The sequence below is a fragment of the Mytilus californianus genome, unplaced genomic scaffold (genome assembly GCF_021869535.1).
Source record: "Mytilus californianus isolate M0D057914Y unplaced genomic scaffold, xbMytCali1.0.p SCAF_1, whole genome shotgun sequence".
Lineage (NCBI taxonomy): Eukaryota > Metazoa > Mollusca > Bivalvia > Mytilida > Mytilidae > Mytilus > Mytilus californianus.
This window is the reverse complement of record NW_026262581.1, coordinates 117,874,272-117,898,614: the sequence shown is the minus strand read 5'-3', so window position 1 is coordinate 117,898,614 and position 24,343 is coordinate 117,874,272. Positions and strand designations below refer to the sequence as shown.

At 31.8% G+C, this 24,343-nt stretch overlaps 1 protein-coding gene and 2 long non-coding RNA genes across 3 annotated transcripts; 1 reads left to right on the top strand and 2 right to left on the bottom strand.

The window, feature by feature from the left end:
• Nucleotides 1-2,374: 2,374 nt before the first annotated feature.
• Nucleotides 2,375-4,390, top strand: LOC127732144 (uncharacterized). The gene is made up of 2 exons (XR_007996081.1): nucleotides 2,375-2,528; nucleotides 3,903-4,390. It is a non-coding gene; the product is annotated as an uncharacterized LOC127732144 (long non-coding RNA).
• Nucleotides 4,391-8,812: 4,422 nt separating this feature from the next.
• On the bottom strand, nucleotides 8,813-10,861 carry LOC127732127 (uncharacterized). Its single transcript, XR_007996071.1, has 2 exons — nucleotides 9,628-10,861; nucleotides 8,813-8,949 (listed from the first exon to the last, which is right to left on the bottom strand). It is a non-coding gene; the product is annotated as an uncharacterized LOC127732127 (long non-coding RNA).
• Nucleotides 10,862-15,333: 4,472 nt separating this feature from the next.
• On the bottom strand, nucleotides 15,334-22,737 carry LOC127732123 (uncharacterized). Its single transcript, XM_052241194.1, has 3 exons — nucleotides 22,358-22,737; nucleotides 17,857-18,189; nucleotides 15,334-15,555 (listed from the first exon to the last, which is right to left on the bottom strand). Exons 1-3 carry the CDS (start codon nucleotides 22,475-22,477, stop codon nucleotides 15,379-15,381), a joined length of 630 nt encoding a protein of 209 aa, XP_052097154.1. The 5' UTR covers nucleotides 22,478-22,737; the 3' UTR covers nucleotides 15,334-15,378.
• Nucleotides 22,738-24,343: the final 1,606 nt, after the last annotated feature.

Genomic DNA, 24,343 nt, shown 5'->3' with positions numbered 1-24,343 from the left:
TAGATATTGTTTTAAAAAAAAAGAAAAGAATAGCATTGACCAGTGAACCTTGAAAATGAGGTCAAGGTCAGATTAATACTTCAAGACAGACATGTACACTTAACAACAATTCCATGTATTAAATGTAATTCACTGAATACTTTCAGAATACGAGCAGTTAATATAGGTCCCTGATACGAGAAATAAACCAAAACAATAAAAAATAATTTTGATCACTGAACCGTGAAAATAAGGTCAATGGCAGATGCCACTTGTCAGTTTAATTTTGAGATTTACACCTTACAATAATTCCATGTACCAACTATAGGAGACGTATTGCTTAATGCTTATGGTAGCAATACACAGTTAGCGATATTTGGGAGAAATTTTCCCTAATAAATGTTAGCCATCCTCTTTTCCATGTTTTTAATAGTTTAAAGCTTAATGTTTGGGTCATATTTGTGCACATTTTCTATAATAAGAATCTTCTTCAATGCTGAAAATGATTAAATTTCATAGATTGTTGGTGTATCCTTGGCAACAATCCTCATTTATTTGCCATACATAGTGCTAAAATGGGGTGAATGTGTCAATGTTTCGCAAAATTTGATCCCAACTAGAATTCCAATGCCGTTGATTGATACATTTTCTGACCTTTTTTAACACACATCTATCAAAAGATAAAAGAAAAATCAAATGTCTTTCGCCTCGATTTTTCGTAAAATTGTGTTGAAATGTTCCTGTTAAAAACGGTTTAAACTAATTAATTAATTTATGGACCAACGACCGGAATGGATCTTTCTTATCTCTTGTATTAATCTAGAACCAGAGAGAGAAAACCTTTTAAAAGTGATACGTGAGCAATGTCTTAGAAAGGTTGAACTATTTAACATTAGTTTAGATATAAACACAACCATGTGATAATTAACCCATACTACATTATGAAATTATGTGCTTGCAATCAAACTAGTGATTTACTTAACTTTATTAGCTTGCATGTTGAACCTGCTTATAGAACACTTATATATCACCTGCATATGCAAAGGTACAAGCTCCTAAATACTGGACAGAAAAACTTAAGAAAGTCAAATTTAGCTAAATGGCAGTTGTGTGTGGACTGTAAATTATGGGCGTATGACATTTGCGCCGATTTTATAAATTTTCAATCTTTCATTTGCGCCGATTTGGTTTTCTCATTTGCGCCGATTATATTTTTTCATTACCACCGATTTTATAATTGCTAATTAATTTAAACACAGGTGAGCCGAAATACATGTACATGTAAGTCAGGAACCTGTTGTTCAGTGGTTGTCTTTTGTTGGTATGTTTCATATATGTTTCTCGTTTCTCGTTTTGTAAATAGATTAGACCGTTGGTTTTTCTGTTTGAATTGTGTTACACTGGTTATTTTGGGTCCCTTTATAGTTTAATTACTGTTCGGTGTGAGCTTTTGCTCCGTGTTGAAGGCCGTACTTTGACCTATAACTGTTTAACTTTTTATACATTGTTACTTGGATGGAGAGTTGTCTCATTGGCACTCATACCGCATCTTCTTATTTAAATGTACTATATACCTTACAATGAACAATTCTATTCACACCATCCGAACATATATCTCTTTATGATGGTCATAAAAAAATCCAGGCCACAACTTATGTCAAAATGAGAGCAATTGAAATGCCCTCCGCTGTACGGAAGCCAGAGAATGAGAAAATGGACTTCGTTGTTGGGCAATACAGCAATATAGAAGAGGTGAAATTGCCAGGGCTGAGTATATCAGATGTCTAGCATATACATAGGCGGCAAGACATAGATTCACGATTGACTGAACAGTGAACATCGCCCCGTGAACGCATTGCAACTCAAGATCAACAATGGAATTTCCAGCTGATTTATCCAAGTTGCTTAATGGCATAGAGCTAGAGAGGAAGAAATTGACATGGGATTTGAAAGTCAATGCCAACACAGTCACAGTCAAACTGACATGGAATCACATTGAGGAACCCGCTGCAAAGAAAGGGACACAACCCAACACGGCCCTGAAAAAGAAGAGACTTTCACCCTCCACCAGGAAAAGAAATGCTCAGCGCCTTGCCCAGTGGAAGAAGAAACGTAACTCAACTGCTGTAAGCTCCTCTAAAGCCAGTACTGCAACAACAACCATAGCAATGGTAGACTCCGCTATACAAGCAACAGCACCAGAAGCACCAGTTATCACCATAAGAAAGTTCGACCAACCAGGACACAATTTACGCAATGTGAAGAAGATATTCAAGGTGTTTATGACATTACACCAACGAAGTACAAGAAGAACCTCAGTAAAGAAAGCGTGAACCTAATAGACAGTCCGTATATACCAGACAAGAAATGTATTCAAATACGGTACACATATACACAGAGATTGGCAACTGTAACAGTGGTCAGCGAAATCCAATTAAAAACACGCATCACACGAGACTTTAACGAGATCGCCATTTTGCATCTGATCATGACAAGTTCACCACCGCTTCGATTTTTATTTTACATCAAGCTTTTCAAAACAGCATAATGTAAGTATATATTTCAATTTCGTAAATTATTTACCTTGTTTTATTCAGTTTGTAGTAATTGTTAGTTAAAATATTGTGACGATTAACGTTTTATTGTGGTCAATAATAAGGGGAAAGCTTGGCCGACGTGGACGTTATGAAAATTTTTTACACGGACGTATTTTTTATTAAAACCTTTTCATTCGAAAAGGAATAAAACCATTTATGAGATGAATCACTTTTCCCAAGACATACTGGTTTTGTGTAAATATGTTGAATTTTTCATTAAATCACCCACTTCGATGCAATTTACAATTAAAATTCAGTATTCTCGCTGTCGGACACGTTCAATTTTTAAAATATAAAGACAGGCCCCTGTTCATGTCTACAGTCAATAAACTTGTCCATCTTTAGAGAATAATTATTCCCAGCACATGAATTACTTTCTTATGACATACTGGATTTGTGTATAACAGTTGTTTTTTTACATATTTTCACCCACTTTGATGCAATTTACAATTAAAAATGACCATTCAAGCTGTCGGCCATTTTCATTCTCTTCAATATAAAGACAGGCCCCTGTCCATGTCTACAGTCAATAAACTTTTCCATCTTTAGAGAATAATTATTCCCAGCACATGAATTACTTTCTTATGACATACTGGATCTGTGTATAACAGTTGTTTTTTCCATATTTTCACCCACTTTGATGCAATTTACAATTAAAAATGGCCATTCAAGCTGTCGGCCATTTTCATTCTCTTCAATATAAAGACAGGCCCCTGTCCATGTCTACAGTCAATAAACTTTTCCATCTTTAGAGAATAATTATTCCCAGCACATGAATTACTTTCTTATGACATACTGGATTTGTGCATAACAGTTGTTTTTTCCATATTTTCACCAACTTTGATGCAATTTACAATTAAAAATGACCATTCAAGCTGTCGGCCATTTTCATTCTCTTCAATATAAAGACAGGCCCCTGTCCATGTCTACAGTCAATAAACTTTTCCATCTTTAGAGAATAATTATTCCCAGCACATGAATTACTTTCTTATGACATACTGGATTTGTGTATAACAGTTGTTTTTTCCATATTTTCACCCACTTTGATGCAATTTACAATTAAAAATGACCATTCAAGCTGTCGGCCATTTTCATTCTCTTCAATATAAAGACAGGCACCTGTCCATGGCTACAGTTTATAAAATTGTCCATCTTTAAAGAACAAATGTACCCATCACCATTGATCACAGGAATTACTTTCCCAAGACATACCGGTTTTGTGTATATAAATTGTTTTTTTCATTATTTCCACCACTTTGATGACATTTACAAGTTTATATACATGTATATTTACATTCAGTATCTGACAGCATTTTTTTTTAACAGGATCCTGCATGTTATAAAAGAACAAAGATGTTGATCAAATTTACCTAACAGTGCAGCATACAAGAGATGTAATATCATACATGTGCTGAATGTAGGACTCCCTAGCCTTTCTGATTGAAAAAAAGATTCCCTGGCAGACAGGAACAACTATTAGTGATGACTTTTTTCCAATGTTACTGCACAGTCATGTAGTGGACCGATTACATGTACTACTATCAATGTGATACTAAAAAATGGTTTTGTAAGAGAGAAAATGACATGTGCTTATCCTGACTGTGAAAACACCACATTATTGTAGTTCAAATATCATAGTTCATATGCCAAACTTGATGTACATGTGTATGTGATTTTTGTGCAAGTGATGGTGACATCATTGAACTAAGAATAATACAAGACTCTGCATACAATCTATTGAATTTGAAACAGAAGTGGCAGTTGTGCAGACTATACGGATAAAAATGCAAATAAATATCTTGTGTTCAACTTCATTTGTCTTCTTTACGTTTACAAAGTATACATGTACATAATTTTTACATACATGTATAACAATATGATGATGTAGTATGATTGCCAATGAGACAATGATTTACATGTATGACTATCATTGGAAGGCCACTCTATAATATCTTTGTATATCATGAGAATGGAAATGCTACCTTTGTAGCATAAAGGTAGCATAATGTAAAAAAAGGGAAAATGTTCATTTATTCAACAACATTCCTGTGAATATATAACTTGACAGTACTAAAGGCAAAAAATATTTCGTTTCACAAATTCCTTCCTCTCCTCGGAAAATAACATATTTAATTGTTTACATGAAATGACAAAAAGAGTAGAATAAGAAGCAAGAAATGTTCACTCTACTTTTACACTACTAGTCGCTCATATTTGTCATCATCTATGTTTGTTTCAGTCCTTTAGCAATGGTGCTTGTTTATATTTATCTGTTGTGTTGTGTTGTTTCAGTTTTACATGTCCTCATTCTGTGATCACTGTTTCATCTCGCCTATTTTGAAAAATGTTAATGCAAATATTTTCTGCAATAAATTGAAAAGGCACAGCTGCTATGACTATTCAGAAATGTGAGGTATATGTCAATGAGACAACAACCCAACGACAAAAATATTCTTTGCACATCTATGAATGTTTAAGAATTCTTGTGGAGGTCAAAAGCACATAACGTGTACTTATATATTGGTGACCTGGTACATGTATGTACCTATTGATGCATTCCGTCCTAAACATAAATTGTGTGAAGAGACCAAGCAGTTTATATGCTTATAAAAAAACTGATATTAAAATGAATTCCTGTATAACAAATTCCGGGAATGAGACACTATTTTATTTAAACCAGATGAGATATCAGTGGTAAAGGTTTAAACAGAAGCAGGAGATGTCAAGGGGCAATACAAAAAGTACAAGGTCATGTAACACAGATAAAAAAATGACAAATGAAAAGAAAATAACAGCCCACATAGCACTGCACTGAAACATAAACCCACAAAAGATCAGATAAAACTTGTCTTCAATATTAAATCTTTCTAATTTCAAACTCGAGTTTCACTACCCAATAGGAAAGAGTAAAGATAAGGATGTTGCAGTACTTCTGTGGTTTATGAAACAGAACATTAAAATTCTACAGTTCAGCAGAGCATTTTACTGTACTTATGATACACGTTGTTTTTAATCAGGGTCTGTGATATTAAGTCTATAAAAAACTACAAATAATGACGGATTCATATTCAATATTTCATGACAGCAAAAATAGTGATTTCGACAACACTGTACATAATGTACGTTCATTTAGGAAATTCATGCAAAGGTTCCACAAATAATGTAATTGTAGGTCAATCAAAAAGTAATCATTTAAATCCGTTTTCCACGAGACAAAATTCTACTGGCTACATATTTTTTTTATATAAAAAAGTTGCTTTCTGATTTCTTTTTTTGACATGTTAAATGACTATTTTTGTTCCTGATTGAATACTATAGTAGAATGTAGGACAGTAAGTCAAAGGACAAAAAGTCACGGACAAAAAGTCACAATTCAGTTTTGAGATTATTTTTCTCTGAACAAGAAAACACTAATTTTAAAAATATTTTTTTGATTTTTTATTGAACTATTATATATGAAGCAACTTTGTAATTAAAATTTATTCAATAAATATCAATGATGATCAAATAATTGTTATGATAACAAAATGTCAAAGTGGTTTGGCACTTAAATGGCTTCATGGTGCCAAGAAATATATTATTTGCATGATTAAAATTTAATAATTTTTCATTTATCAAGGCTTATGAACAATTTCCTGAACTTAAAAATGAATAAATGTAAAAAAAGATATTATTTGAAGATCTTTCTCTTATATATTCAAACAATTGTCAATAAATTATTTGTGACTTTTTGTCCTATCCAATTTGTGACTTTATGTCCTGTGACTTTTTGTACTGTGACTTTCTGTCCGTTTACCCTATTCATAGTATAGCCCAGTGATTCTGTTAAAATAAAGTTCTGGTCATGGTTAAAATAATGTCAGAATTTGTTTAGTTGTAAAAACAATTACCAAGTAATAATCCACTTAGAACTTCACCTCCGGCAAAATGCAGGTGATCGGAGGGCAATAAATTGCGTAATCGCACACCTGTGAATCCACAGTCACAACTCTAAGGAAATAATGACCGGAAAATCGGACACACATAATTTCACTGTGTAATTTAGAAGCAAACTTTAGCAAAGAAATGTTTCTTGTAATATCATTATCATTACCAGATTTTACTTTTTAAATTAAAAGAAATGCCGAAAAAAAGAAAAAAAATATTTTCTCAATCAAATACATTAAAAAAAAATACAACTACAAGTAGTTTTTTAGAAAAAGAATTTATTTGATCTGAAATAAGTTTTCCTATTACTTTTCTTGATTAGCTATCGAGGTTATTCATCCCTGACTTGTCTACATGTTGTAGAATAATTATCGACGAGAATCTCATTCCGGGCCGCGTTTTTTAACGGGATTTCACGGAGTTGCCAATCTCTGTGTATATATGTCTCTGGTACAACTCAATGCTCAGTTCCCTTTGACGTAGATGACCCAATCTTCACACGTAGATTTCCTCCAGACAACGACCACACACTAATTGGAAAGCGTCCGCCTACTCCAAATGTAGAACAAGAACATCGACAGCAATCCAGGACAAAAATGAAAGCTAGACGACAGATAGCTGAAGAATATGATATAAAGAAATAAAAAGAAACTATGTACATAGTGCGCAAAACCTAACCAGGTAGACGCACAATAAACCCACTAAAACCAACCATAGGCGGCAAGAACAGATTTGTAATTGTATTGGTTACCCCGTTTTTACAGATTTTATTCTGTGATTCTAAGTATTATTATTCAACAAGACAATTAAACATATATGAAAATTGAAAATGAAAAAGTCATAAATAGAATTTTGGCATGTACGTTTAGTGTGACATTTACTTCCACACGGAACCATTGCTTTCCTGCATTTTTTTTTTTCTTTTTTTGCGGCTGCATGATACAAATCGAAAGCTTTTCTCCTTTATATATTGCCTGAATCTGGGCGTTTCTGTTGAATTTCCTTTGTTATTGTTGAATAAAAATGACTTTATACTGCTGACTTTTCATCTGCGAGCAGAACAGTTGATTTTTTTCTAACATTTTAGCTAAGAATTTGGTGAAATTTTCTTCCCAAGTCACCATAGTGTACGACAAATTGATAATGACCATGTATAATTGTGGTCAATATAATTTGTTTGTGAGTAAAATTCACTTGGTCATTCGTCGTCACTTTATTTAATTAATTAATCGTTAATAATTACGACCATTTTACTCAAAAACTAAAAGAAATCATTATCAAAATCTCATATTTTTTTTAGATCGAAGGGTCATACCTAAAAAAATAATATTATTATAGATTTCTATATTCATCGTTTTGGTAAACCGGACCATACGCATATGGTCCGGAACATACACACAAGGTAATCTGATGGCAAAATCATTTTTAGAACATGTTTTATCATTTTTTAAACCAGTGTTTAGTGCTTTGATTTTAAAGAAGATGTTTTTTAAATATATTGCAAATAGGTTTTAAATATATTTTAAAGAAGGGGGGAAGGGCAAGGGGTTTAACTGTTATGCTGTTCTGAGCCAATTTAATTCTGTGTTATGTTATTCTGAAAATATATTTTCTGTGTCACATACTATGTTTATGGTGTAATGACAATAAAGATTTGAATTTGAATTTGTTATCTGTAATTGACAATTCTATGTAGCTGTTATAGAACTATCATTTTTTTTTGTTATCTGTTATTGTGAGAATGTATTTGCTGTTAACTGTTACTGTACCCCCCCTCTTTAACTTGAATATGTCTTTATTATTTTATGAGGAATTAATGCAAAAAAAAATCATTCAGTTATTTAATCTACTTAGTCTATGTTTCATATATTTTACAATTTACCTGTGTTTACCTGTAAAATTGGCGCAAACTTTGAAGTATGGTTTGATTTTATTTTGGCCCAAATAAAGTATGGTTTGTAGCGCAAATGAATTCCCTTATGGAAAAATAAGGCTTCTTGCAAATATTTGCGGCAATGTTGCTGCAAATATTTGCGGCAATATTGCTGCAAATATTCATTTTTCGTATGCAAATTAGTTTTCTTGCAAACAGTTGCTGCAATATTGCCGCAACAATTTGCGGCAATATTGCAGCAAATGTTTGCGGGAAAATCAGTAGCTATGATTGTTGCAGCAATATTGCGGCAAATTCATTAGCTGCAATGTTGCAGCAATATTGCAGGAAAATTAATTTCTTGCAATATTGCAGCAACATTGCAGCAAATCTTTCAACAATTTCAGTTGAAACATTAGGAATTAAAAACTAAGCATTTAAAAAAGTATGATTTAATAATAAAACAAAATTTTCTCTGTCCTCTATAGGTTGTTGTGTTACATATCTGTGTATCCTTTAGTTCTGTTTCTCTGTACTCACTGTCCTTAAAGTTGAATTTTCTGATTTCAAATACTGCAAAATAAAAGTTGAAGAATTTAGCATACATTAAAAGAATAAATAAACATTATAAAGATATAAAGATATAAGTTACTACTATATATTGTAAATTCTGGACTTGTAAAATGAAAATAACTCTTTATAAAGAGATGATTACAGACCAATTTTTCCAGCATTTGTTTCACTTAAAGGGTCAATGTCTAAAAGTGATCAAGTCCTTCTAGAAATTGCATATTACTATAGAATACATTTAACCTTATGCCAGTACTAGTTTGTTATTGCTTTTTTGAATATTTGTTTTTCATTGAACTATAACATAATTGGTCTTGTCTATTCTTTAAAATTTTTGTGATTAGTTGTGTATATATAAAAGCTAAATATTGTTGCCATTTGTTGATAGACCTCTTATTGGCAGTCAAATCACAGATCTCTAATTTAATACCAAACTGCTTTTATTAGAAGATTTCTTGTTTCAATTTAAGTAATGTACTTTCTAAAACATATAGTTTTAAAAAGATTTAAAAAAATATCTCCTGTCTTACACAATTTTAATAATATTCATGTGCATAAATCTATTGTCTTATACTTTTGTCAACTCTATTAAGTTAAGAAAACTCTTTAAATATCACTATTTTGAACTGTAAGAGCAAGCACTTATTCAAAATGGTGGACATTCAACTCCATTGTACTTACCAAAAGATGTTATCCAAATTATGTGTAAACACCAATCTTCCTAAATCCAAGAGTCATGTCAACTGAAGGCTATCATATGCACTATCCAGTGTCAATAGAATTAATTGGAACTTTTGGATCTAAATCCATTGTAAAATTCATATTACTTTGTTCATGATAGAAGACATCTTTGTTTGTTGTATGCATGTTCATGTCCAGTTCAAATTTTGAATATGTTGATCAAGGTTGCTTAGGGTATTGTGACAGTGTGATACCTTTGAAATTTGCCCCTAATTATAAATATCAATTGCCTAAATCTTGAATATTTGTTATATATTATAATAAAAAAATAATTATACATATATTTTTTTTTATCTTTGATGTTATAAGTTATAATGGAAATATATACAAAGAAGAAATGCTTTACCCTTAATTTGGCCTCAAACTCTGTGAACATTAATTTATGGTACTTCCTCTCTTTACCACTACACAGAGATAAATGGAAACCAGATGGCACATTACATTTCTATCACCAGCTCATATTACTAATTGAGATGAGAAAGATAATTTGTGTATACATAGTTTTAAAATAATGATACTAGAAATTAAACAAAATGCAACCTGCAGGTGAGGCTAAATTCATTTGATGGAAAATATTAGAATTAAAAATATTGTTCATAGAAAAATGTCACAAAAAAGTGACAAAAAGGCATAATAATACATGTAGAACAAAAATTATTATGACTCAATTATTTAGATTAAACTTGTTGAAATAAATACCAAAGTATTCTTGAAATTCTTTCCTTACAAAATATCATATAAATGTGATGTACAGTTTAGGAATTCTAAAAATATAAGCATTGTTATTTGAAGATTTATTTAAAATAAATTATTCAAATATCCAGATATTTCTGAGTAAAATAAAGTATGACAACAACAAATTTAGATAGTTAGAAGTATCCTTAACCAAATGTTCAAAGAAACAATATGTTGTGTATTATTTGAACCTTAAATCTTAAAACAAATAATCATATGTAATATTTTAAAATGCTTGAAATATTGGTGCAAACTATCTGATTGTCTGACATTATTAAAGAAACTTTTCTTGCAAAGTTGTTGCAAAAAGTCATTCCTTAAATAATAAAAGAAAAGGTTCCTGCAACTTTCTAGCAAACAAATTCTTTCTTGCAACATTGCAGCAAACTTGCTGCAATTTTCTTGCAAACAAATTTTGTTGCAGTAACATTGCGAGAATGTTGCAGGAAGCTGCAACAACCTGCAACTTTCTTGCAAACACTTCTTGCAAACAAATTTGTTTGCTGCAATATTGCCGCTATATTGTTGCAATATTGCAGCAAACTTTTCATTTCTGTAAGGGTTACCAATTGGCGCAAAAGCAAGACACCAGGACAAACAGGGTGATTTGCCTTAGATCCCACCAATAAAAACCAGAAGTTGCACACCGTGTTGTGTTAAGTATATCACCCTGACATCCGACTTATTTAGTAGAATGGCTGACATGGTATAATTATCGTGTTGTATATATAAGATATTAAAATCATGTTTAAGATGCAGAAGTTTTGAATTAATTTCTTAAGGTTAATTATCAGACTTGAGTGGGGGTAAAATAACTGCATGTATAGAGTTTGGGTATAATTGTATGCTCACATTTGCATATTCAGATTTCAAAATATCAGCAAATAGGAAGCTGGTATCTGAAAAAAATCTGAAAAGTACTCACACATTACAACTCATCACTGTCAAGCTGGTGACCAAGTATGAAGTCTTTCCACTCATTCATATTAAAGAAGTGTTTGAGAAAACAAATTTTGAAGTTCATATTGAAAATTTTCAAATTATCGGCAAACAGGAAGTTGGTATTTGAAAAATCTGAAAAGTGCTCAAACATAACAACTCATCACTGTAAGGTGGTGGCCAAGTATGAAGTCATTTAGCTCATTTATATTAAAGAAGTGTTTGACGAAAAATTTTAAAGTTCATTTAGCATTTGAAAATTCTTCAAAGTATCACCAAACAGGAAGTTGGTATTTGGAAAATCTTAAAAGTGCTCAAACATAACAACTGAAACAAACAAAAACTGTATTGGATATAAATATAGAGTATCAATTGGGAAAAAGGTTACTTTGCACAGTAGATCAACTGGGATAAACCCTTAAATGACCCCCATCATGACTTTGATTGAGAAGGGAATAGAGTCCATCCATGATATTCATTTAACAAATCTGTTGTGTGTTTTATGACTATGTGTGTTTCAATGCATGTATAGAAGTTTGGCCAAGTCACAAAATATATAGAAAGACATCAGATTTTTTTCTCTTTTAATCACTTTACCATCTCTAAATCCGATCATAAAAACTTGCATACATTCCACAATATAAAAAATCATATAAAAAATCATGCATACTTTGCAGCATATAAATGTTAAAAAAAGTGTTTAAATGTAAATAATAAAATGCGTTGTAAAGCTTGATGTAACCAAAAGTCTACAGACAACATTAACAACATCATGGCCATAATAAGAATGCAAATTTTTACCAGTCAGTCCTATAAAAAAATCACAGAACAATGCTTGCATGCATACCTTGCATTATATAAATATAACAAAATATCACAAAAACAAATATTGTTAGCTGAAAACAATCAATTAACAAAGTTAACAGTTTATATATAAAATGTATCAAGAGTGGACACAGCGATATGTCTTGCCTGTATAAGTGTTCATACATGTATTTCAATAATTTTAAGTATTACATTATCATTTCAATTACATGTACCTGTGTAGAAGTGGTCAAGGTGAGATTAAATCTTTTAGGCAGACATGTAGGCTTTGCAATCATTCCAAATTTAGTTAACCTAAAACTTTAAGTATCATTGAACAAAAAAACCTTAATTTTTCCCAATAAAGCATAAAATATGGTCAAGGCAAGATGAAACCTGTAAGACAGACAACTTACAAATATTCAATAGATATAATTGATTTATCACTTAAAGTATCTGTGAAACTGGTTTAACTGACCCTGAATCCCTCACCTGTAATGTTTTGCTGAAATCTTTCATCACTGATTAATTTGGTTTTTTAATGTATACTGTGTCCTTAAATAGGCTATTTTAACTATCATGTTTTTTTCAAAAGACAAAAAAAAATCATTTAAACCTTATGTTTTATTTAAGCCATAGTAGCTATGTTTCATGACGTACAACATTAACATTAACTTATTAAATACTAAATACCCTGAAACTCATTCAGGCTAGGCTGAAATTGATCCAGCTGTTTTAAAGGAGATTTTTTTTAATGTTACCAAACATTATGAACAAATTGTGAAAAAAAATGTCTTAAAAGGGTAATACATGTATCTCCTTAAGGGGTCAATTGACAAAAAAAACAGATCAAATAGGGAAAAAAAATTCTGAACCATAAAAATGAGGTAAAGGTCAGACAATTACTGCTAAACAAACATGTAGACCTTCAAAACCATTCCATTAACCGGATATAATATGATATAATGACTTCTTCGTATCTCAAAACTAGACTAAACCACAAAATATTAACTTCTATCAGTTAAACATGAAAATGAGGTCATGGTCAACACTATACTATAGTAGAACATGCAGTACACCTTACAATAATTCCATATACTGTACTAAATATATGGACTTGGCCAATGCAAACTAACTAGTTCACTGATCCATGAAATGAGGTAATGTGAAAACTGTCTTTACAGGCACAAGGATTTTCCAAGAAACCACAAATACATCTTATAATTCACAATAATAGAAAAAATAACATCCAATGAACAACTTTCTTTCAAAAAATCACTGAACTATTTAAAATGAGGAAGATGAACAACAGACTGAAAGTTCATAACATAAAGCATCTATAGTATATATGAAGGATCCAGGTCTTATAAGTAATCAACTGATTTATTTGGGTAAAACACAATTAAGGGGACAGTTACTTGTGGTCAAAAATAAAAGTTAACAATAAAAAAAATCATTTGTTAACCTAAATACATGAAATTTGGTTAGTGGGAAAAACAATGAGTTGTTGTTTAAATTATCCTTTGTAAACAGTAAGGTAAGTGCTGGTTACAGACACTACTTGTAAATATAACCTCTTAATACTTATGTATTTTAAATTACCTATCATACCTGTTGAGCCTAACTTATAATGATTCTTATACAACTAATTAACAAAATACAAATCCAACTGGAAGTACTGTGATCAGAGCTCACAAAATTATACCCCCGTTCCTTGTAATGTTTATGTCTTGGTATTGGAAACCCAAAATATCAATTTGACCATAAATCAAATAGAAGGTGCACAATTGCTGATTAAAATCTCAGTTTCATTAAATTATGATTAGGGGTTTAGGGGGAGTTGCAGATACAAAATGAGTATCCCAATTATAAGGCAATGGAAAAGTCCACGTTTTTAAAATAAAAACTCAAAAAATTATTTTGAACAAAAAAAAATAGGAGGTGCACAATAGCATTATATCATAAAGAATCTGAGAAAGTTTTATTAAATTATAATAAGTGGTTTAGGAGAAGTTGCACAGATACAACATGGGTACTCCTATTTCATGTATTTTTAGTCCATGTTTTTGAAATGGAAACACCCAAAATGATTTTGAACAAAAACAAAATAGGTGCACAATGGCATTATATCATAAAGAATCTGAAAAAGTTTCTTTCATTCTGATAAGTGGTTTAAAGGAAGAGTTGCGGAAACAAAGAGAAACACATTGTACGGGACGGACGAAGGGACAAAGGAAGGGACAAGACAAACAGAAGGACGGACTTCCCCATTACTATATACCTCTGCTGTACAAAGCAGGGGTATAAAAATCACAGAGAAAAAAAACATGGTTCACATTTTACAATGTAACACCCCTATCTTGCAAAGTAAAAAAAATAGGAATGTTATAATAACTGCACAGCTCTTAAAATGAGAGATTATATACATGTAATCCATCAAACCATCAGGATTTTACCTATTAATCATGGGAATTTAAATCACTGTTTGAAAATGGATCTCTTACAAAATGGTATCTAAAATGAACTCTTAAAAGTTAATCACTTCAAGAATCATTTTTCAAAGGTAAAATATCAAATTAGTGTATTTTTCTATTAATGTTTACATTTTTAACACCAAAATGCTGCTGAATAATAAATGAATTTATGTAATTAAAGTTATTTCAATGAAAACAAACAAGACATATTGACATTGACAGGACAAATTAAGTAATTTCAAATCTGAAGTAAAACTTTAAACATATCTAAACAAGAAGTGCTGTTCACTTCAGGAATGATTAAAAAATGAATTTCTGAAAAGACAAATCTTTAAAATACACTTTTTTACAAGAATTCGGATGGTTATGGACACTACACACTGACTACAATTTCCGACAATTTTCTATTAACATAAATTTTGTGATTAAAAGAATAGTCCCCGAATAGTCATTAATACTGAATTTCGTGAAAAGGAAGTTTTTTTAACATTTCACATACCTAAATTGTAGATGAAGTAAAAATAAGTAATTTGTTTACCTTAATATACTTCAGTTCATTAAATAACATTATTTAATGCTTTTTCACACTTTGAAAAGAAAAAAAAACATTTGCTTACATCTTTCTACCTCATTCTTTGAACCAGCATATATATTTGTCTAATACTTGCAAACATATAATATCATTTTACATTTACACTCCTATTACAAAAAAGTACAATCTATCAACATGAATAACAACTTATAGAAACATGGAACACACTTTGTCAATTTCCCCCCTACAGGATGGACAGTTTTGCCCCATATTTTCAACTTGCAATGCACAGACAAGACAAAATGTGTGACCACAAGGTGACAGGTAGGCATCCCTTTCCCGGTCCACACAGATCTGACAGCGTCTGTCATATGAGAATGTAACCTGAAAAAAAAAATACCAAAGCTAAAATATAACATCATTAATCAGCAAGCAAAATTTGTGTATACTTTACTTGATCTGAATAATATAATTGTATTATAATTGATAGATTTCCAAATGTAGTTAAGGCAGGAGAGTGTTGCATGTTCCATGGTATCTCACTCAAGATGTCATATATAGTTTTAATATTAAATGGATGTTGTTTGTCATTTGTTGTTATCAATAGAAACCAATATATCCAGGCAGCGGCCTTTCACAAAGGATTCAACTCAATTAAATCTGCATCAGTCGTACGAAAATATTAAAGTTTATTTTGTAGAGCATGTATATATACTACATCTGTACATGTGCAATCTTAAAGTCATATGAAACGAGTTGTTGAAAAAAAAAGTTGAACATGTTTTTTTAAACTAAATAGTTAACCTTTATCCATATACTTCTTTTAGTGAAAACTCTTGTGTTTTATTGTAAAACTTTATGAAATGTACGGCTTCTGAATTATTTACTTCCAGCAAGTAATTAATCTGATATTCAACGAATGCTTTTCCGTATGCATGATATTCCTCTTAAACAATGTGAAAGCCGTTACTGCGCAAGTACAATATTAAAATTAAATTAAAAATAAACCAACATTCATTGGAAATTAAGACATATTTTTTGATCGATGATGAAAGAAATCTTTTTATACACAAATTTGTTTTAAAACAGTTTTATAAGGTTGATTAACAAACAAAAACACGCAGAAAATATTTTAAAAATGGATTAATCAACACAGCTCAATTGTCACACTTATTAACCACATGCTTTCAGTGCACACTTTTGTCGATTGTTTATCAATATAAACGTGTCAGAGAACATCGCAAGTTCGTCACTAAGTTTAATTAGGAAAGATGGTTTCCATATAAAATCAACAAACGCATTATTTTGTTTGTAAATTACACATTACACTCAATATAAAAAGTGAAAATATATTACAAAGGTCTTAGTTTAGTATATGTGCATGTATTGGATGAATAATTTAGGGAACATAATTTTTTCCATCAACTCTTTTCATATGACTTTAAGATATACATGTCAAATCTGTTGATATTTAGACAACTAAAAGTTCTAAATGAAATAAGTCTATCAATTTAATATGATTTTTTTTTATTAAAATCAATATTTCTCTTCAGAACTTGACAAACCTGAGGCTTGGACAAGAGTTGAGAAATATCATATAATGTATTTAATTGTGTAGTGTTTTTTATGTTGGTTATACTTCATTTACTATTATGTCGTCAGGGTATCATTGGATGATAATCAAGTCACCTCTTTTAAGCTTATAATTCTTGAGAATAATTCACAGCTATCAATTAATAACAAGAGTGGACACAGATGAGTGTGGATAGTGAATATTGCATAAAACTGTGAGCCAACTCACTAAGGATACCCCATCCCATTATGGCATTTTTACTACACTACGGTACATTCAAGCTTGATACATGCAGCTTTAAATTTGGATTGTGATTAAATAGTTAACACAACAGAAGTTTCTGACACAAAAGGAATGTGTAACTACTATTTATGACTTTAAATAAAAGAAAATTTAAAATTAATAATAATTAGAGTTATCTCTCTTTGCATATTTTAAGTCAGTGTGTAGAAACCAGAAAAATATAACTACATCTATTTAAAGCAAGTTAATTATCTTCCTTTAAATATTTCAGACCAAGAATATCTTCCTTTATGCACATTCTCTGGTCATGTACTGGAACTGTGTAACGTTTAATTAATATTACTCCAGTCATTTAGGAGGAGTTGTGCTTAATGCCAAATATTGGATATTTAAACTAAGTGATTTCAATTATCTCCCTTGAAAAAAATCTGACCAGAAATATCCTCCTTCATGCACGTTTACAGGTTGTGTACAACAACTGTGTAAAGTTTCATCAATATTGATTTATCTGTTTAGGAGTAGTTGCGCTTACAAGACTTGTTGCCATTTATTGCTATATTTAATTCAGTAGATTCAATTATCTCCCTTGAAATAATTCCTACCAGAAATATTTTCCTTCATGCACATCCTTATATCATGTACTACAACTGTGTGAAGATTCATCAATATTGGTCCATTCATTAAGGAGTAGTTGCGCTTACAAGACATATACAGACAGACAGACGGACAGGGTGATTCCTATAAACCCCCCAAAACTTTTGTTTTTTGGGGAGTGTATAAAAATATAGAAACATGTGCCAAAGTTTTTTAAAAAAGGTTAAAGAGTTAAATGATAAAATGCTTAGCTTGTTCCTATATAGAAAACTTACTGTAGGTGTATCAGCATGAAATACAATAGGTTTGTTTGTATCAGTAGCACCTATTGGTGTTCCACCAAAAGCTCCTATTGATGTTCCTAGTGTGGGTGTTCCTAGTGTGGGTGTTCCTAGTGTAGGTGTTCTACTAGAAACAATTGCCTGAGGAGTTGCAATGTTCGGTGTTCCTAGTGTTGATGATCTAAAAGGAACATTCATGGCTGGAGATGTCATAGGCTTTCCAACTCCTAGTATTATTTCAGGCTCTGGTGGGGACATGTTTCCGGGAAATCCTAAACTTTCCAATTCATCAGAATCGGAATCGGTTATGGCAAGCATGTCATGTATCTGTAAAAACAAATGCACAATGTTTACTTGATTTGATAAATTTTAAATAGGCTGATATGTAATCAACTACAGTAACTTATTAATATGCCAATATTACCAATCCTTTGATTTACAAAATGCAGCATGATACATCAAAATGATCAGCCCAAAATGTCCAGGCAGGAATTGACACACACAAAATAGCTGATTAACTTTTTTTTATAATGAATAAGCTTTATTGAAATAACTAGATATCAGTGAAATGGGAGCCATCACAGTGGGCCCCGCTGTCCATAACAGACACAATCTTTACCATAGGACATGGGATTCCCAAATGTAAGTCTTTTTACCTTGACCTTTGACCTACAAAGTTGAACATACATTATGACACACCCTCTGGTGTTGGTCAATATACATGTGAAGTATAAACTTTGAAATCATAACGGTTCACGAGATATGGAGCGAACATGATCTTTCCCATAGGACATCGGGTTCTATACTAACACTTAAGTTTTTGTCCTTGACCTTTGACCTACAAAGTTGAACATACATTATGATACACTCTCTGGTGTTGGTCAATATACATATTATGGCATATAGCGTTTGCATATTCGAGGTTAGGCCTTGCTAATGCTTTAAACGACGTAATAATGTAAATGACGAACAATATTGGTCCCAGTACACTACCCTGAGGGATGCTGCTTGTCACCTGTTTGAATTCTGAGTAGCTGCTGTTTACCCGTACTTGTTGTTTTCTACCACTTAAGAATGCTGTTGCCCATGGTGAAGTATAAACTTTGAAATCATAACGGTTCTTGAGATATGGAGCAGACAGGATCTTTCCCACAGGACATGGGGTTCTATACTAAAACCTAAGTTTTTGACCTTGACCTTTGACCTACAAAGTTGAACATACATTATGACACACCCTCTGGTGTTGGTCAATATACATGTGAAGCTTAAACTTTGAAATCATAACGGTTTTCAAGATATGGAGCAGACAAGATTTTGTTACGGACAGACTGACGGACAGACGGACGGACAGACTGATCACTATAGGGCGACCCACCTTTGGCAGGGCCCTAATAAGCAACAACATGTATGTAAATAAAGGTATTCAGAATAGAATAACATAATTATTCATGTGGTACACATGAATGGAATTTGGGGGCGAAAAGAAAGTTAAATTAAGAAGAAATAATAAATAATGTAAGGATTAAGAATTATAAGGATTAAACACATTTTTTCTATAGGTTATTTATGTGTAAACTGGGTCGCTTACTCACAAACTTATCATAAAAGTCCTTCAGACTTTACTTCAGTTTGTGAGTTAACAGACCGAGTTTACACATCAATTACCTCTAGAAACAAGAGGCTCTCAAGAGCCTGAGTCGCTCACCTGTAATGTTTTGCTTAAATCTTTCATCAATGATTATTTTTGGTGTTTATCTTTATCTATAACAATATTCTAGACAATAACCTAAAACTGCAAAATTTCCTTTAAACATGTTAAATCATCAATAAGCTGCAAAAACTGCATTTGACCTTATGTTCTTCTTTTAGACATGGCAGCCATGTTTGTCGATGAACAAAACTTCAGATATAATTCATTAACTCAATAACCTGAGAAACATTTAGTGAAAGTTTCAAAGTATTTGGCCAAGTAGTTTCAGAGCGGCTGCAGAAGATTTTCAAATGTTAGCAAATATGATTGTGTTGATGACACAATTGTGTAAAATTGTCTTTAAAGGGCAATAACTCTTTAAGGGGTCAATTAACAATTTTGGTCATTTGACTTATTTGCAGATCTTACTTTGCTGAACATTTTTGCCATTTACACTTTCTCTCTATCTATCATAATATTCAAGATAATAATCTAAAACTGCAAAATTTCCTTAAAATTACCATTTTAGTGGCAGCAACCCAGCAATGGATTGTCCAATTATTTCTGAAAATTTCAGTGGTGATATATCTTGACCTAATGAACATTTTAACCCATGTCAAGATTTGTTCTAATTAAATGCTTTAGTTTCTAAGATATGGGCCAAAATCTGCATTTGCCCCTATGTTCTATTTATAGCTATGGCAGCCATGTTTGTAAATGGATCAAAACTTTGTATACAGTTAAAGTTTCAAAGTATTTGGCCAAGTAGTCTGCATCAGAGCAGAAGATTTTTAAATGTTAGCAAACATGATGACAAAATTGTGTAAAATTGTTTTTAAAGGGTAATAACTCTTTAAGGGGTCAATTGACAATTTTGGTCATTGAACTTTTTTGTAGATCTTACTTTGTTTAACATTTTTGCTATTTACACTTTCTGTCTATCTATTATAATATTCATGATAATAACCTTAAACTGAAAATTTTCCTAAAAATTACCATTTTAGTGGCAGCAACCCAATAATGGATTGTCCAATTGGTCTGAGAATTTCAGGGGTGATAGATTTTGACCTATTGAACATTTTTACCAATGTGTCAGATTTGCTCTAAATGCTATAGTTTTTGAGATATAGGCCAAAATCTGCATTTGACCCCCATGTTCTATTTATAGCTATGGCGGCCATGTTTGTCAATGGATCAAAACTATGGATACAATTTATAAACTAGATACCCTAAGGAACATTATGTTAAAGTTTGGAAGTATTTGGCCCAGTGGTTTCAGAGGAGAAGATCTTTGAAATAGTTTACGACGACGACGGACAACGGACGACGACGGACGCCAAGTGATGACATAAGCTCACATGGGCCAGCTGAGCTAAAAATGTGTTTAATCCTATATTACACCAAATCTTCTTTTTTATATTTGACCAAATGTTAAGTGTATTATCTATAGATTCCAAAGCTGGCTTGTAATTCAGCTTAACCATTCTATCAAGGTCAACTGAAAAAGTAATTCCGAGAAGTTGAAATGTACCCATTTCAATCCCCACTTAACACAAATTTGATTTTGACTGTTTTTTACTACCTATCCAAATAACATTTGTTTTTTCTATATTAATTTTTAGTCCTGAGATTTCAGCATGAAATTGGAGATCACAAAGAGATGCATAGAGCGACTCAGAAGAGCTGTCTAAAATCAAAGAAGTATCGTCTGCATACTGAGACAATTTAAATTCTGTATCATCTATAGTAATGCCCTTTATCTCCTCATTGTTTCTCACCAATTTGCCTAATATTTCAGCACACAGTAAGAAAATATAAGGAGATAAAGGATCCCTTTGTCTTAAACAACCTCGCTCTACAAAAAAAAATGTCTGACAGACAACAGTTTTGAGTTACTGCAGCTGTTATATTATTATAAAAAGTTTGAACCCAGGATATAACGGAATCCCCAAAATTAAAATATTTTAATGTATCATAAAGAAAAGACAAAGAGATTTAACTTAATGTCATATCAATGTAATAATAATTATAATACCTTAGACATGTCAGTATGTATTGTAATTGGGGTACGCATTTTGTATCCGCAACTCCTCCTAAACCACTCAAATAATAATTTAATGAAACTGTCTGAGATTCTAAATCATATAATGCCATTGTGCACCTCCTATTTGGTTTTTGGTCAAATTGATCTTTGGGGTTTTCAATACAAAACATGATCTTTGCAAGGAGTTGAGTATATTTTTGTGAGCTCTGAACACAGTACCTCTAGTTTTAAAAGGAGTAGTTGCACTTACATTAGACATTTGGACAGAGGGATGGACAGGATACTTCCTATTATTATCCTCCTACACCAAATTTATTATAATGACTGAATTTAGAAGTCTCCACTTCATATTTAACTGTATTAAATTTACTAGAAATAATTCAGGCTTAAGTATACACCTAATATATATAGCTTAAGATGAGAGGCAGGGGTATAATTAAATGCTTGGCTTGGAGGGACTTGACACTTACTGTAACAAGTTGAATACTTAATGCTGGGAAATAGGTGCACTCAAAATTGATGTAAAGACACACTATACTGACACTATAATCTATCAAATACTGGTACAAAACAACAATAATATCATATTCAAATTTGCTGAAAGGATTCATATTGGACATGTTGTACTGGGACAGTACTATGTTACGTAGTAAGCTATAAGGATATTTTAGGTTTACTTATTGATAATACCATTCTAAATAGACATGATTAAATAATTATAATCAACATTTTTTTTATAAACAAAGCTAATAGATACACACCTTTTCCTTAGACAACAGGTAAATCCTTGCTTCTGAAGTTTTACGTTCGTTGTAGAATTGTAACGCTGAAAAGTTTTCTCTGTTTATTGTTTCAGTGAAAGATCCCAAGCTCAGTGTCATTTTATGTAAAGACCCTTTCTTGCTTCTGCCACAGGGGTAATATTTATCTGTAAGCTTCTCTATTACCTCCTCATATGTTGCATTATATTTAACAAATATAATTTGGCTCCCACAATCAGTTAGTTTGAGTTTTTTTGAATTGGATTTTACTTGCTTATACACGTTGGAAGCAAATGAGTAATGCTTCCACCCACAATGAAATTTTAAGTTACTGCTTTGAGTGCTACTAGTGCTGTTCACCTCCCTATCAAGTCTTGCAGGTTCCTGAAAGAACAGATTTAAAATATTGTTATGTACAATATGAATGACCCTTCTGCTATAAAAGGAGTATGGTCGCGAAGGCCTTAATTTAGCTCATAAAACAAAAATAACTTTGTAATTTCATATGTAACAACAATTATAATTCACAATCTGAAATATGCAAATCAAGATATTATTAACCTTTTTCTGTCTCAAGGTTGGTAATAGGCTCTGAACAGCCTCTGAAGCTCACCTAAATCTACTATGGTTGGAATTATGCATATCAAGCCAAAAAGTGCATTTTACACATGCAGGGCTACATTCTGTTTTTAGCCATGGTGGCCAATGTTTTTTAAGTAACAGTTAAATCACAAACTTTATACTAGATACCCTAGGGATCATGCAGCTGAAGATTGGTTGAGATTGGTTCTGTAGTTTCAGAGAAGATCTTTAAAATGGTTTACACCAAATGGAGGGACAAATGACGATTTTTTTGTATGGCTTTAGGGACAATGTGAGAGACCTTAATGAAAAAAGAACTATAAAACTGTACAATAATCTTACTTTCAAGACATTATTATCATGAATACAAGATGCAAATAGTTAAAGTCCTGTAACTCCAGAACAAGTTAACAAATAAATAATCAAAAATCAATAGGGAGCTTCATAATATAAATCCCAACAATAATTTGAAGTTTCAAGGAAATCAATTTAGGAATACTAGAGTAAAATTAATGTGCAAAATGTGAAAAATTGCCATAATTCAAATGGTTAAAGTCCTATATATAATTACTCTGAAACAACATTGCCATTTTTTTCTAATTTGAAAGGGAGCTTCCTCCTATCAATCCTAATGTTGTATTATTGTTACGTGAGGAAAGGTTAAAAGGAATTTGAGCTATAGTCCGAAAACTTGAAAATCCCACCTTTTTTTTTAATAAAGTCCCATAAATCCCAAAAGCATAATATGAAATTAAAAAAAACGAAAGGGAGCTTACATTGATAGACATAAACAATTCACATAAGTTTCATGGACATTGGTGAAAGCCTTTTTGAGTTATTGTCCGAATTGTTGAAAATTCCCCCTTTTTTATGAATAAACAAATTATTTTACAAAACGTCAAATCTGAAATTAAAAAAAAACGAAAGGGAGCTTACGTCAATATATATAAACAATTCACTTAAGTTTCATGGAAATTGGTGAATGCGTTTTTGAGTTATTGTCCGAAGTGTGGATGACGGACGGACAACCGTATACCATAATACGTCCCGTCTTAGACGGTCGTATAAAAATGTGTTCATTGTACACAAATGTTTTATAAAAACAATTCAATTTTTATCAACGCAATTCGGTGAATAAACCGTCTCAGCCTCATGATTATAGATGATGAATTGTATACTACATGGACTCACCAGAATCAGCTGGGACTCACCATTTTCAAAAGTGATGTCAGTCCCAGGACTCACCATAAAAATTTCCTAGTGAGAACCCTGAATGCCCCACTCACACTATAATTTTCTATGATCAGTGGACTGTGAAAATGGGGTCAAAACTCTCATTTGGCATTAAAATTAGAAAGATCATATCATAGGGAACATGTGTACTATTAGTTTCAAGTTGATTGG